The sequence below is a fragment of the Neoarius graeffei genome, chromosome 3 (assembly GCF_027579695.1).
Source record: "Neoarius graeffei isolate fNeoGra1 chromosome 3, fNeoGra1.pri, whole genome shotgun sequence".
NCBI classification, from domain to species: Eukaryota; Metazoa; Chordata; class Actinopteri; order Siluriformes; family Ariidae; genus Neoarius; species Neoarius graeffei.
The window spans coordinates 83,416,724-83,432,641 of NC_083571.1; the positions used below are offsets into that span (position 1 = coordinate 83,416,724).

Genomic DNA, 15,918 nt, shown 5'->3' on the forward strand with positions numbered 1-15,918 from the left:
GAGTTTGCATGTTCTCCCCGTGTCTGTGTGGGTTTCCTCCGGGTGCTCCGGTTTCCCCTACACTCCAAAGACATGCAGTTAGGCTAACTGGCTACTCTAAAGTGCCCATAGGTGTGAATGGCTGTTTCCCAAACCCGGAAATGGGAGGGTTGCAGCAGGAAGGGCATCCGGTGTAAAACCGTGCTCCAATTAATATGACGTGGCTCAATAGGGTCCACACAGCAGCAACCCCACACACACGTAAGTGGGACAAGCTGGAAGAAGTGATTAGTATTTAACGCATGCATGTTCTGTGCCCCTCCCCTGTAGTTTAGGAAATCAGGAAGTGATGTAGCGAGTAGCTGGTCGGCGTAAGTCGTAATAATGTGCACTTATATACAGAATCAACTTGTATTGTTCTATTCTGACTGTTTACATAAAACGTGTGTATTTTTATATGCGTTTGATGGTCCAGAGGGGAGAAAAGGCGACGTGTTAAGGTCCAGGGCTGTGTGTGTGTGTGTGTGTGTGTGTGTGTGTGTGTGTGTAACTGGTGACTCTAAATTGACCGTAGGTGTGAATGTGAGTGTGAATGGTTGTCTGTGTCTATGTGTCAGCCCTGTGATGACCTGGCGACTTGTCCAGGGTGTACCCCGCCTTTCGCCCGTAGTCAGCTGGGATAGGCTCCAGCTTGCCTGCGACCCTGTAGAACAGGATAAAGCAGCTACAGATAATGAGATGAGATTTTTATTGCCCAGAGTCCACATCACCAAGCTTGTTCAGTTTATTTTATTGTATAGTTTGAGGCTGGAAGTTAAAGACAGAACTAGAGGAAAATACTAGATTGTTTTGTTCACCGAATTGTGCGAAACCCTCAAAGTTAGCGTTGCTTTATTTTTTTAATGCAGTGGGGGAATAAAATACCCACAAAAATAATTTTTGATAATGTCCAGCCTTATCCTTCCTGACCTGGCCACAGACATTTGCATAAAGCAAGCAGATTTGTCCACGCCCGCGCCCCAAAAACTTGAAAAATCTCTTTAAGGTACATTTAGAACAGATAAAAACTGCGTTTAATTTGTGAGTTAACTATGGACAATAATACGATTAAATATTTTAATTGATTCGCAGCCCTAATTTGGACACTTTTGTTTTTGTTAAATTAACATACCTCCAGTACAGCCACTAAAAAATAAAAAAAAATGAAATTAAAAAAAAAAAATTACACAATGCCTTTTGACTTTGTAATTATATAAATATGAAGTACTGATTCATAAGCATAAATTAAGATGTGTTTAAACATCAAACGTACATCTTGTCCCCTGATTCAGTTCTCCTCTAATAGAATGGTACATCACTCCATTCCGGTTTCCATCGATGACCTGTAATGTACCGGAGCGCCTCCTTTCTCCAAACATAAGGGGTATTCACACGGCACATATTTGCATCGATGCATTTTGTTGCGATACATCTTACACCAGTGTAAATTTTGTGGAGCGTTCACACGTCACAAACCTGCTTACTAGAGAGAAGCGTGTTAGCACCGGTGCAGCCCCACTTGCGTTCATACAGCAGTTTTTGCGACCGTGCTATACGATAGTAATAATGCGGAAATGAAATACGCGCATGCGTGAAAATGTACTTCCTTTTCCCGGTTGTCATGGCATCACCAAGCGCCGGGAAAACAGCGTGGATGAAGACACCAGTGTTGCCAGATACTGCTGACGTTTTCCAGCCCAAAATATGTTCAAATCCGCCAAAATGCACTTAAAACCGCCCAATCTGGCAACACTGGAAGACACGCAGTTCTGTTGTTGTTGTTGATATTCGCCATTTTGGAAGCACAAAATACCAGGATGCAAATTATGCAATGCCCGTATGTAAGCAACTCTCCTCACACGTAGCGAGTCTACCCCTGTAGCGTTCAGACCACGGGCGCAGACAGAGGGTGGGATTCGTTACACCCAGATTTAAATTCACCTCGTTCGGTCCCCCCCACTTATAGGGAGGAAAAAACGTCTATGCTGTCTTTCTTTGCATAAGGCAAACCTCACGGAAAAATCAAAAGACTAATTACCATTCGGTTTATTGAGGTGCACAGCAGTACATACATAGTTGCAACAACTCACATAAAACAAAACAAAGACTGATATTCGGTTGGTTGAGCTGCACAGACTGCACAGGTTGCGAGCTCGAGCTTGGTTGCTATGGTTACCCACAACAAGTTTGACAGGCATATCGGGGACAGCTCCTAGTTCAGGACCCCAACACGGCATGATGAAGGGTGCCAAACCGAAAAGGCAGAAAACGATTGCATCGTTTTTTCAAAAAACAACGACTGTGCCTTACTTTATCATATCACCTTGCAATTTTTTGATAGTCTGTTCAAAGTAATGTCGTAGTGAAAGTAAAATCGTACGGAGTAGAGATGCCTTTCTGGTAGCCTCCTTCTTTCGGTGGTAGCCTGTAGATACAGTGCTCAGAAGGCAGTTTTAATGTTTAATCTGGCGTTCCCTGCCATAATTTCAGCGAGCATATTGTTTCATAAGGAAACTTTGCGAAGAGTTGTTGACTGACTGCCGCTCACGCAACACACAGGCATAGTTAGAAAGTCAGGATGCACTGGTTTACACTTTACACACACACACGTAGCCCAGCCTCTCGCTATGGTTAACAGTTGGAACTTAGCGGTTTTAAAACTAGTTTTCCTAGGAACTAGTTGTGCGAGGAACTAGTGTTCCTCGCACAACACATGTTGGGGGTTGGGGTTGGTTTGCTGGCAGCTTTGTCCCCCCCAGTTCAAAAAACGCATTTGCGCCCCTGGTTCAGACGTCCCATTTTATATCGGTGCTGCCCCGCAAACTAGCATTTACTCCGGAGTAAATTTCTTAAACCACCTCCCGAGCAGGGTTAGATTTGCACCGGTTTAAGCAGCTTTCAGGGGCTACACCGGTATAACTTTGTACCGTGTGAACGCTCTACCGGGGCAGCCCCGGTGCTACACCAGAGTAAAAGTTGCCGTGTGAACACCCCTATAGTGAACTGAATTATTGCCAAAGAGTTCCGTTTTGTGTTCCAAAAGGTGCCTCAAATGCTCGTGCACAAACTTTAGAGCTTCTTTCATAGCTGAAGAGTTTTACACGAGCTATAGGAACAGAGATAATTGTGGTGTGGTTCGTATACACACTACAGTTATCCTCCTGGAACATGGGAAGTGTCAGTATTGCGTTCTGTTTAGACACGCAGCACAGAATGCCACTTCAGACTCTGACCAAGTTCAACTTATGCTACATACATTCACCCTACGGACAGACAGCTGCGTTTGATGGATGAGAATAACTGGTTGAGATGCATGCAGAGGAGTATGAAGCTTGAGATTCACCTTCACTATATATAGCTCGGCTCCCAACTGCGCCGTTTGCTCGGTAGACAGCTGATAGAAAAAGCCAAAAGAAAAACAATACGTTTCAGATGCAGAGAACACACATGGATAACGAGTCCCAAAACAAAATCATCACGTTCAAAAATGAAGCAAACCTACTCTCTTTGGTGACTCACCTTCGCAGCCAGGATGGATATGATTGCCACTGCCATCCTCTGCATATTTTGATCTTCATGGTTACATAACCACTGCATGACCAGCTTCGCAGCTTCAAACCTGTGAGAAATGCGCACACAAAAGCTGGATTGTCAATTCACTTCAGTATAGGGGATAAAAAGAGAGCAGCTATAGATATAGACGGACCTGTTGAAGGGAACTTCTTGCAGGATCCGGTCACTACAGAGAGACAGCAGGCAGTTCTTCTGCAACTGCAGGAACAAAATTCAAGGAAGAAGTTATTAATTCAGAACTGAAAGTAGGCAGGAATATGAGGAAGTCATAAATATCATCACTAACAGGGAGCACGTGTTTGGTCAACCAGGTGGACTTACACATCTTCCTATATTACTGAACATGTTCAACGGCGAAACTTTTGAATTAAAATATTTACACTCACCTGCCACTTTATTAGATACACCCATACAATACATCTGCTGTTTTATGCCGTTCTCTAAGGCTACATCCACACGACAACGGCAACGAGATTTTTTTTTTTAAATATAGCGTCCACATGGGCAACGGATCAGTAAAATATCAGGTTCATATGGCAACGCAACGCTTGCTGAAAACGATGCAATACACATGCCACACCTCTACGTGCGTTGTAAGACGGTCCCATCGGAGACACCAGAACAATAGAAGTAGACGCATGCGCATAACTGCGCATGCGCACAGTGACTATCCCTGTCACTGTCACACGCACACACTTTCTCACTCCCTATCCTATGGATATAGTCCCTTTAAATCACGTGCTCGTTTTTTGAATGGAGACGCGGAAAGAGGAATGAACGGGGGTAGATGGAAGCCGGTACGCCAACATTCTGATATCCTCCAGAATTCTTTAATGGTCCGGAATAAATTGAATGCTACACGTTGATGGATTACTTTGTTCTTCTACGCCCTTTTTGAGGAATGTATTGTCGGACTTAAACCAACATCTGAAGAGGTGAGATCGCTCCTTTTTTTTCCCTATTTTTGCTGGCGGGATTGACTCTGCCCTAAGGGCTATTCTCTCTCTCTCTCTCTCTCTCTCTCTCTCTGCACCATTACACAATAAATATTCACAGTGAAAATATTTTGTAAGCGCGTTTCATGAACCAAGTTATAGGATTTGTTGACAACTCGCATCGAGTTCGTTACACTTCTACCCGGCGTGAAGCACTGACAGTCATGTGGTTGTGACGTCATCGTAAACAAATCCGTTCTACTCATCCAGATGACTTCGCAACGGCTCCGTTGCCAGGTTTTTTCACTCTGGAACCCGTTCTCAAAAGATTTCGTTTTGGGGCACCCAAAATGCCGGTGCCGTGTGGACGCCAGGCCGAAACGATAAACAATTTTATCAGATTCACCTGAATCCGTTGCCGTGTGGACAGGGCCTCAATCAGCCAATCCCTTGACGGAAGCACAGTGCATAAAATCATGCAGATACAAATCAAGAGCTTCAGTCCATGTTTACTTCAAAGATCAGAATGGGGGAAAAAAATTGTGATCTCAAAGTGTGACTTTTACTGTGGCAATAGGTGTTGGTTTGAGCCAGATGGACTGGTTTGAATATGTCAGAAACTGCTGATCTCCTGGGGTTTTCACACACAACAGTCTCGAGAGTTTACACAGAATGGTGCGAGAAACAAAAAACAAACGTTGAGCGAGCGACAGTTCTACGGGTGGAAACGCCTTGTTGATAAGAGACGTCAGAGGAAAATGGGCAGGTTGCAGAGATGCAAACATTGACAAATGATGGAGGGAAAAAAAAAGTAGCATCTCCGAATGCTATGAGGTGAAGCTGAGTGAAGTGAGGCTTCCTATTAGCCTGGGGGTCTGGGGGCCACCGAGGCCCCCAGAAACCAAATTTCAGGGAAGCTCAGAGATGCAATCTCGGCCATTTTGAGCTTCTTATTGAGGAAAACAAATGCAGAGTTTACTGTCCAGTATAAGCTCAATTATCCAAACTCTCTGGGGAAAAAGTCTGGCTCAGTAATGCTGGGCATACACTGTGCGATTTTTGGCCCGATTTTGACACGATTTTCACTCGTGCGACTATTTTGGAGATCGGGCCGAGTTTTGGCTCAATCGTGCGTCTCGGATCGTGTAGTATACATGGGGTAACGACAAGCGATTAACACCTCATGACCACCTCCCGATCGATCGGATGAAAATCAAACCTGTTTGAAATCCTGAGCATCGCATCCGAGCATCGCATCCGAGCATCAGATCGTATAGTGTGAGAACAGGAATCGTAAGCTGCGTGCTGTTTACACCTGCGATTCACTCGTACAGTGTGAGCAGCAGCTGAATACCGCGATTGAAAAAAAAAAAAAAAAAAAAAAAAAAAAAATCGCACAGTGTCTGCCCAGCTTAAGAGGATGTTCAGATAACTGAACTTCTATTGTAATACAGTGTTTCGGTAGTTTCATCATGATCAACAACAAAAGCCAGAGTAAAAGACAAAAGATTTATGTCTAGGTCTTTCAAGAACAATAAAATTAATACTGCATTTATTTCCTGAACTGTGTACCAGTCTAATACTGGACTTAATAAAGATGCCCATCCAGACAACATTTAATTAAACTGAGCATGCTGAAGTTACTTAGATAATTTGTTGTATCAGTGTTCTCCACGGGCGCTTTTAAAGTGGCGCACCGCCACGTTATAATTCTGGCCCGCTGCCTTTTCCTTGGCCAAAAATAAAATAAAAATACCTAACTTCATCAGTATACGCCAAATAAATCGTAAATTATTTGCTTTATTATAATTTTGTAACTATTTAACACGTAGAAGACCATTAAACGAATGCATACGGGGCTACCTGAATTGGCCACGCGATTGCAATAGAAAAACATCCGACTGGCTGCATACAGATTGTGACACAGAGATCTGCAGATTGAGGTCTATCCCTGCGTTACACTACACCGCACCACATTACACTATACTCACACATAGTAACGCTGGAAGCTACACGCTGCAGCTAGCCAGCAGCTAAATAACTTTGCGGGTTTTTGTAGCGTTATTGTGTAACGGTTATGCTTATCTATCATCTTTTCTGACCATACACAGTTACAGTAATCATATAACAGCGCGCGCGCACACACATTAATTAAGTTCAGGTCTTTTTACGTATTTGTGATTGTGTAGGCAAGAGCTGCCTTTTCCCGTTGCTTCCCTGTGGTTGTTTACTGCAGGACTTACAGGTTCCTGGGTCAAAGGACCCGAACTACGGGGTGGCTTTGTAGTGCCAGTCTCGGGCACGCGCACCAGCTCGTGCATTGATTGGAGTGGTTTCACCCAATTAACATTAATTATGTGTATTGTAAAAATGTATGCATTTATTGTAATTGGGTATTTTGTTTATGCATGGAAGTTCATTTATTTTTCACACACAGAAAAAAATATTATTAATTCAGGGATGTGCAACAGGTGCATCAGTCTCAACTGAAATGTCAAAGGAGTCTCACATTGACAGTAAAGATGATATGTACAGCAAGAATGTGTTAAATTTTTGTAAAATGATTTTAACAATGATTTAACGTTTCCTATCCATTTATTGGCCAGTTTCACTGTCAAAAAAGACCCAAGTCCGTCAGCCTACCAGGGCTCTGCCCCGGACCCCATTCGGGGCCTAAGCAGCCCCCAAACCCCCACCACCTTTTATTTTTGAAAAGGGGAGAACACTGTATGTAGCTGACTTTGCTTTCTTCAGTGTACTTCTGTTGTATGACTAGTGATGGCACACTGAACCTTTGGCTATCGTGAATTGCTTGTGTGTGAGACCAGGCTGCTCACAGTCTCGGTCTTCATTTTTGGTTACAAGACTGAACACGGGCAGCACGGTGGTGTAGTGGTTAGTGCTGTCGCCTCACAGCAAGAAGGTCCGGGTTCGAGCCCCGTGGCCGGCGAGGGCCTTTCTGTGTGGAGTTTGCATGTTCTCCCCATGTCTGCGTGGGTTTCCTCCGGGTGCTCCGGTTTCCCCCACAGTCCAAAGACATGCAGGTTAGGTTAACTGGTGACTCTAAATTGACCGTAGGTGTGAATGTGAGTGTGAATGGTTGTCTGTGTCTATGTGTCAGCCCTGTGATGACCTGGCGACTTGTCCAGGGTGTACCCCGCCTTTCGCCCGTAGTCAGCTGGGATAGGCTCCAGCTTGCCTGCGACCCTGTAGAACAGGATAAAGCGGCTAGAGATAATGAGATGAGATGAGACTGAACACTCGCTCGCACTCTGCATTGGAATGGAATACACATAGTACTGACAGCATTACTTTACACGTTGCACGCTGAAATCGCACCTACGCAGAGTACATTAGGCATGGCAATTGTCCAGTTTCGACTGTACAATACACGGCCACTCGGCTGCATATTCGCTAGAAACTGCTGTTCACATAGCCTCCTCTTTTTAGGCGGAGACTCCATCGTTCACAATCCAGGGTCTGTATTCACTTCACACCTGACACTAATTTGTGAAAGAAATCGAAAGTTTCAGTTCTGGAACACGACCAACACACACAGTTTGCTTCCAGGAAGACGACAACACATCACTACTGTGCGTTTCTGAGCACTGCATTTAACATGCGCTGTGATTGGCTGAGAGCATGAATCGGGTCACCTCTCAGCCAATCACAGCGCAGTTAACATAAGGATATGGAAATTCCCAGAATTATCCAAATCAGTGTAAACAATGACATGCGGAACAGTCCGAACACTGAAAACATGTCGATTTGATCGATACACAGGCAAAACCCATTGAAAAAGCGTATTATATTCAGGTCTACATGTAGCACTGTAAATTGCGTTTCAAATCCGTAGCTGCTACGCCCAAATCATATATACGCCCAATCTCTGAGATTGGTTTGAGTTGCCAGGAAGGATATAGTAACTCATATCACTTTACAACCGTGGTGAGCAAGGAACCTCAGAATCGAGAATAAGTTCCTATTAAAGTGGCCGGTGAGCATATCTGGATTATTGTAAAAAACACATCACTGTAGATGCTGTGCATTACGTTTTTCGATTCACTGAAGTTCTATGAAAAAAAAAAAAAACCTTTTATGAAAGAACTTAAGTATTGCCTCGGTCACAACCAGCCGTACGTACTCCTACGGCCGGTCTACGTGCAAAAAACGCAAGAAACGCACAGAGGGCGCGCATGTGACGTGCTGATTTTCGAGCCGTAGACTGGCCGCAGACCGGCCGCAGAGATTCTTTGTCATGTCAAACAAACTCTACGGGCGCTTACGTTTTTTTCAGGTTGCAAGGCAAACTTACGGCCAACGTGCGTCTTTCTCCACGAACAAAAAAAAAAAAAAAAAAAGCAGCAATTTGGGAAACGCCAAAAATCACACGGCCAAAAAATCGTACGTCCGGTAGTGACCTAGGCTTATTTAATGAAGTAAAGTTTGTGCATGTTATGTAGCTAGTGTGCGTGAAGCATGTATGCTGGAATGCGTGTGTGTGTGTGTGTGTGTGTGTGTGTGTGTGTGTACACATTAGAGCCATGGGTCTTAAAGTGTTACAATGATGGAAATCACAACCTACCATTCAGTGATTACATGTATTATCGAGTTCTTATAGTTGTTTATTTAGTCAGTGGTCAAAGAAAGGTTCATTTGATATCCAAAACCAGAGTGCTCGGAGAGCACAATATCCCCCGCTGGCAACTGTGCCATAACTCTGGTAAAATGTGACCGAATTAAACGAAATTGCAATATGCACATTACAAAGAATCCTGCCAAGTTTCATGAAATTCCTCCAAAAATTGTGAGTTGATTTCAGAAGGCGAGTACCCTTCCTGGGATGGACGGACTGACATCGCCACAACATAATCCCCGTTCAGGCCTTTCGGCCAGCGAGGGATGAAAATTGTGAGGGAAGTTGATTTCAGAAAGCAAGCACACCTTCATGAAATTGCCAAAGTACAAGGTTGTTAATAATCAAGGGCTGTAACTCTGGTAAAATTTGCCCAAATTAAACGAAATTTCAATATGCATATAACTGTCATATAACAAGGCCTTTTGCCATGTTTGGTGAAATTCCTCCACAAATTGTGAAAGGAGTTGATTTCAGAAGAACGTACGCCCTCATGAAACTGTGAAAGTACAAGTTATTTAATCAAGGGTCAAAACTCTGGTAAAATTTTCACAAACGAAATTAAATCGTAATATGCGCATTACCGTCATATAACAAGGCCAAGCTTCGTGAAATTTGTCCAAAATTTGTGAGAGGAGTTGATGTCAGAAGGCAACCACATGTTCATGAAATTGTGAAAAGTACAATGTTGTTAATCAAGGGCTGTAACTCTGGTAAAATGCGACCAAATTGAACAAAATAACAATACGCGTACTACCGTCATATAACAAAGACTTTTGCCAAGTTTGGTGAAATTCCTCCAAAAATTGTGAGACGAGTTGGTTTCAGAAGGAAAAAAATCAACACTCAAGAAATTGTCAAAGTATAATTTTGTTAATCAAGGGCTGTAACTCTGGTAAAATGCGACCGAATTGAACGAACTTACAATATGCGTATTACTGACATATAACAAAGGATCTTGCCAAGTTTCATGAAATTCCTCCAAAATTTGTGAGAGGAGTTGATGTCAGAAGGCAACCGCATGTTCATGAAATTGTGAAAAGTACAATGTTGTTAATCAAGGGCTGTAACTCTGGTAAAATGCGACCAAATTGAACACAATAACAATACGCGTACTACTGTCATATAACAAAGACTTTTGCCAAGTTTGGTGAAATTCCTCCAAAAATTGTGAGATGAGTTGATTTCAGAAGGAAAAAATAAACACTCAAGAAATTGTCAAAGTATAATTTTGTTAATCAAGGGCTGTAACTCTGGTAAAATGCGACCGAATTGAACAAACTTACAATATGCGTATTACTGACATATAACAAAGAATCTTGCCAAGTTTCATGAAATTCCTCCAAAATTTGTGAGAGGAGTTGATTTCAGAAGGCAAACCGCACGTTCATGAAATTGTGAAAGTACAATGTTGTTAATCAAGGGCTGTAACTCTGGTAAAATGCGACCAAATTGAACAAAATAACAATACGCGTACTACCGTCATATAACAAAGACTTTTGCCAAGTTTGGTGAAATTCCTCCAAAAATTGTGAGACGAGTTGATTTCAGAAGGAAAAAATCAACACTCAAGAAATTGTCAAAGTATAATTTTGTTAATCAAGGGCTGTAACTCTGGTAAAATGCGACCGAATTGAACGAACTTACAATATGCGTATTACTGACATATAACAAAGGATCTTGCCAAGTTTCATGAAATTCCTCCAAAATTTGTGAGAGGAGTTGATTTCAGAAGGCAACTGCACGTTCATGAAATTGTGAAAAGTACAATGTTGTTAATCAAGGGCTGTAACTCTGGTAAAATGCGACCAAATTGAACAAAATAACAATACGCGTACTACTGTCATATAACAAAGACTTTTGCCAAGTTTGGTGAAATTCCTCCAAAAATTGTGAGATGAGTTGATTTCAGAAGGAAAAAATAAACACTCAAGAAATTGTCAAAGTATAATTTTGTTAATCAAGGGCTGTAACTCTGGTAAAATGCGACCGAATTGAACGAACTTACAATATGCGTATTACTGACATATAACAAAGGATCTTGCCAAGTTTCGTGAAATTCCTCCAAAAATTGTGAGAGGAGTTGATTTCAGAAGGTGAGCACCCTTCCCAGGACGGACGGACGGACGGCCATCGCCACGACATAATCCCCCTTCGGGCCCTTCAGCCAATGAGGGATAAAAATTAGGCCTATGAATAATGTCAGCTTGAACCGCGTGTGGAAATTTCACAAAGCCTTATGGATACAATGAACAGCCACTCTTATTATAACCAAGCCTAATATTTGAATAGTTCTGATCACTTCCAGAAAATAAATCTGTCCTGAGGGGGTCAGGGATATTTATTTCACATTTAAAGGCTGCAAACAATTATGAGAACCCTTGCATCGGAGTGTACCTGCTGGTGGTTGGGGAAAGTCTTCATTGCTTCGAGCAGCAGCTGCGTGACTTGACCCAAGAGACGTACAGGCATTCCGAACGCCAGGTCCTGTTTGGTGAGGTTGAAGACGCAGGCGCTGGCTGCTAACTGCACATTCAGAGTGGAGGGGTGGTTCTTCATCCCTAACGCTACCAGCTGAATAAAAGGAGAATAAATATAATAAGAAGGAGAATGGAAGGGGTGACGGGACATGTGCAGCAGAGTGAAGAATACCATATTAATATCAAGGTCTGTACAGGAAAAAAAAAGTAAAAAAAAGCAGGCGGAACAAAAGAATATTTAAAAAAAAAAAAAACCCGAATAGAATATCATTGCGTGTGGTAGAGAGAGGAGAGAGAGGGGGGGTTGGGTGACCTGTGATTCATCTGAAGGGTGAGTGGCTATGTTCAGATTAAAGCAGAGCTCTGGGAATGTGTGGGAGGACCAGAGTGAGGGGGAAGAAGACAGCGAGGGTGATTGCGCACGTACTTTCAGGATGTCAGGCCGAGCTTTTTCCATCACGTGCGTCAGGCTGAAAAGATGGAACAGTGCCTCCCTAACGAAGCCCTCCCTCTCGCTGTAGCGCCTCAGAGCCTCGCAGATCTGAGTCTCATTGGCCTCCCCAGTCACCTGCATGCACAAACACATACACACAGCCAGAGGGGATTACACTAGACAAGGAGATCTTCTGAAAAACATCAAGATTTGAAAAGAACCACAATGTACTCTCAGGTGTCCAAAGAGTCTTATAACTTCAATAGAGAATTAAAATTTGGGTTAACCGTTAATTTTCTCTAACAACAGTGCTGCAAGGAAACGTACAGGTTCATATTATATGGACACGGACACGAGTGTTTTACTGGGAAACACACCACTCGTATTTTTCATACAAGCTACATCCAGGACATGGAGAACCAAAACCGCGATATAAATCTCTATACAGTATATCACTCGTGAGGAAATCGATGAATTGTTTTGATAAATTTGGGTAACTCTTCGTTTGTGAATGTTTCCGTATAATAAAAAGAAAAATCACAAGTTGGCTTGAAGATATGAAGTTTATCTTCTCGTGTTGGAAAAACCCACATTTTTCATATGAAACACATCGCGGATCTGTTCCATGAAATCGAGTCGTACATGAGCTGATAGCTGGCTAGAAGCCGTGTACGACGAGATTGAGTGGAGTAACTCTTTTATTCTATCTACATTCACTGGGTTTTGAGAAACGGAGCATTTTTATTTTTTGCAAATTTGATAAATAAAAACTTTACACAAAACTTATTTAAAAATAATTTCTGCTTGGAATGTAAACAAACCAGAGAAATGAAAAGGTAGACAGAGGGCTTCTCCACAGAATTCTGGTTTGAACCCAAGAATGTCGCAAATAGCTCTTCTCCATCCTCTACCACTCCAAATGCAGATTCAAGCTGAGTGAGGTAGGCTGCAGGTGGTGCATTTGTTCCAAGAGGCTTGACAATGTCAGCAGCTGGGCTGAGCAGACTCTCCAAGATCCGTCTTACCTTTCGGGAGTCGGATAATGTACATCACTGAGCAGAAGGTCCACCTGGGTGTGCCAGGCATCATAATCAACTTCGCCGTTTGGCTTTGGAAGTCGCCCTGAGAAGGTCCGGACTCTGCTGTGGCTGAAGCTAGATGGTGTCGCATCACTGCGAATGAAATGTTCAACAATAACCTTCTGGACTTGAGGTGGATTAATTGTGCTCTCATTCAGAAGTGGAGGACTTGTGGGGGAGCTGAGATGAGGAGCATCAGAAGCTGGGTCAGCTGGGCCCTCATCAGTTGCTCTGCTGCCACTACTTGGTGTAGGAACGTGTTGATCTGACAACTGGAGCTTCTTATTTCTTCTGCATCCTGGGTGTGTGTTTTCCGCCAAATTACCACAGGGATCTCTTCTGGTCTTGTTGCTAGAGCGGCTGCACTGAAAAAAAGTTTTGCGACTGCGAGGAAAAACACCAAAACTCTTGCAACCCTCATAGTGGCTTGATTACAGTGTTATAGTAACAGAGAAAAAAATTGCAAAAAAAACCCGAAGATAAGACAAGTAGGAAAAATAGAAAATTGAGAAAAATAAAAAGATACGTTTTTACCAACAAATACTTTTATTCCATATTTTGTTGGTTTTTTTGTATTATTTTCCAAGTAGAGTTTTTATTTTGGCCTCGGTTGGTTCAGCAACATGCGCCGCCATTTTGTTTTTCTCTATTCACAGTATATGGCTGATAGCCTAGTAGTAGAGTAGCCAATCAGAGCACGCAACTGCTCATATCCAGTGAATGTGGATAGAATAATTCCTGATATTTCACTCTGATGACATCATTCCCAGTGTTTTCCTGCTGACTGGCCACGTGTTGTCAAAATGGCGAACCAGTTCAAAATTAAAATTCATTTGATTAACTTGCTTTTTTTTCGTGGATAATCTAAAAGAACATTACACGATGGTGCAAAGATATGAAGTTTATCTTCTCGTGTTGAAAATATTTTCACTCATTCGCTTCGCTCACTCATAAATACGTTGACCACTTCATATCTTCGCGTAAATGTGCAATACCCACTATTTTTTTTTTTTTGCGGTCCAGTTTCCATTAAATCGTGTGCTCTGATTGGCTCGCAAGCGGTCCAGAATCCTACGAGCCGGACCCCGGTTACGGACCTTTGACGACTTGCTCATTCACAACAACAAACAGTGCCAATTTTTTGTCAACATTTTTGTCGCCTAGATCAGGGAAGTGATCTAGATCGAGTTTTCCTTTTGGAAAATTCTGAGCTGACGCAGCTTGTCAAACAGGTTTTTGATGAGCTCATAGCAGGTTTGTTCTAAATATGGTTTCCCTTTCGGGCACTCTCATTTTCTGTTAGAATTTGGTAAAGAAAAAAAATATATATATTATTTACCAGCTTAAGGTCGGCCTGTATGGTGAAATGCCGTGACCTCGGCCTTGAAAACACTGACCTCAGCCCAGAGTATTTTCAAGACCTCGGTCACGGTATTTCACCATACGGACCTCCCAGCTGGTAAATAATATACATCAGTTAGTGTTTCTGTAGTAGAAACTCATTCACAGGGATTTCTACAGTGGACGCTCCATGTAATCAAAGCCTTATAATACAGAGATTAAAAATGGGAGTAAAAGCTATTCCAAGCTGCTAGAACATCAATGATGATAACTCATTGGCTCATGGATGTTTCACAACTTTAAATGTAACTAGAAATGGTGTTTCGTTCATTAAGTAATTATAAGTTAGACTATAGGGAACTTTTCGAGCCCCGGGGCCGGCGAGGGCCTTTCTGTGTGGAGTTTGCATGTTCTCTCCGTGTCCGCGTGGGTTTCCTCCGGGTGCTCCGGTTTCCCCCACAGTCCAAAGACATGCAGGTTAGGTTAACTGGTGACTCTAAATTGACCGTAGGTGTGAATGTGGGTGTGAATGGTTGTCTGTGTCTATGTGTCAGCCCTGTGATGACCTGGCGACTTGTCCAGGGTGTACCCCGCCTTTCGCCCGTAGTCAGCTGGGATAGGCTCCAGCTTGCCTGCGACCCTGTAGAAGGATAAAGCGGCTAGAGATAATGAGATGAGATGAGATTATAGGGAACTTGCTGGGGTATAAAGGCCAATTTATGCTGACAACCCAGTCCTCGCAGACGGTGTCTGCGTAGCCCCCCCCCCCACCTTCGCAGATGCTCTGCGCGCACCTCCCCAAAATTGTGACCACCGCAGAAGCCTCGCAGACAGCGCTGCAGACAAGAGGGCTCTGATTGGTCCACTCTACATCCGCTGTACACGCACTTCCACTTCCCTACTTTCCCGGTTTGGTTTGTTTTCACGACCGCCATTTTTAAAAACATGAGCGAAGATGGAGCAGCATGAAGAGCGGTTGATTGAGGAAGTGAGGAAGTACGTACATCTATACGACTCCAGTTCTAGTCATTATAAAAAAAAAGTTCTAGTCATTATAAGTAACCGAAGGATAAACACTCCACTAACCACACCCACCAACTACTCCTAGCGACCCCTTGCGTTGTGGTGGTGAATAACATCGCGCACGCCTATTACTCCCCGCTCAGTGATAAATTACAACTGTCTGCGAAAAGCTATCTGCGAATGCCTTGTCGCAAGAGCATGCAGAGGCCTTAAGAAGAAGGGGGGGGGGGGGGGGGGGGGGGGGGGGGGAATGGAGACATGCTGTTATTGGAAAATAATAAAAACTCTGCTTGCAGTTGTGCAACACACCATCCCACTGTTGATGATTTTGCTGTAACAGCATGCCCTGTTGCATTTTACACCTTCCTTACTACTTTTCATTTTTTATTATTTTACACCA

The 15,918-nt window shown here is 43.1% G+C and overlaps 1 protein-coding gene across 1 annotated transcript in view; it reads right to left on the reverse strand.

Moving 5' to 3' along the window:
* The window catches only part of zyg11 (zyg-11 family member, cell cycle regulator), a 52,861-nt gene that overhangs the window by 13,167 nt on the left and 23,776 nt on the right, over window positions 1-15,918 (reverse strand). The window contains exons 5-9 of the mRNA XM_060917539.1: window positions 12,070-12,210; window positions 11,560-11,736; window positions 3,725-3,789; window positions 3,538-3,637; window positions 3,362-3,412 (exon numbers count right to left, since the gene is read on the reverse strand). Of these exons, the coding sequence (XP_060773522.1) occupies window positions 3,362-3,412; window positions 3,538-3,637; window positions 3,725-3,789; window positions 11,560-11,736; window positions 12,070-12,210 (534 nt within the window). The remainder of the gene's footprint in view (window positions 1-3,361; window positions 3,413-3,537; window positions 3,638-3,724; window positions 3,790-11,559; window positions 11,737-12,069; window positions 12,211-15,918) is intronic.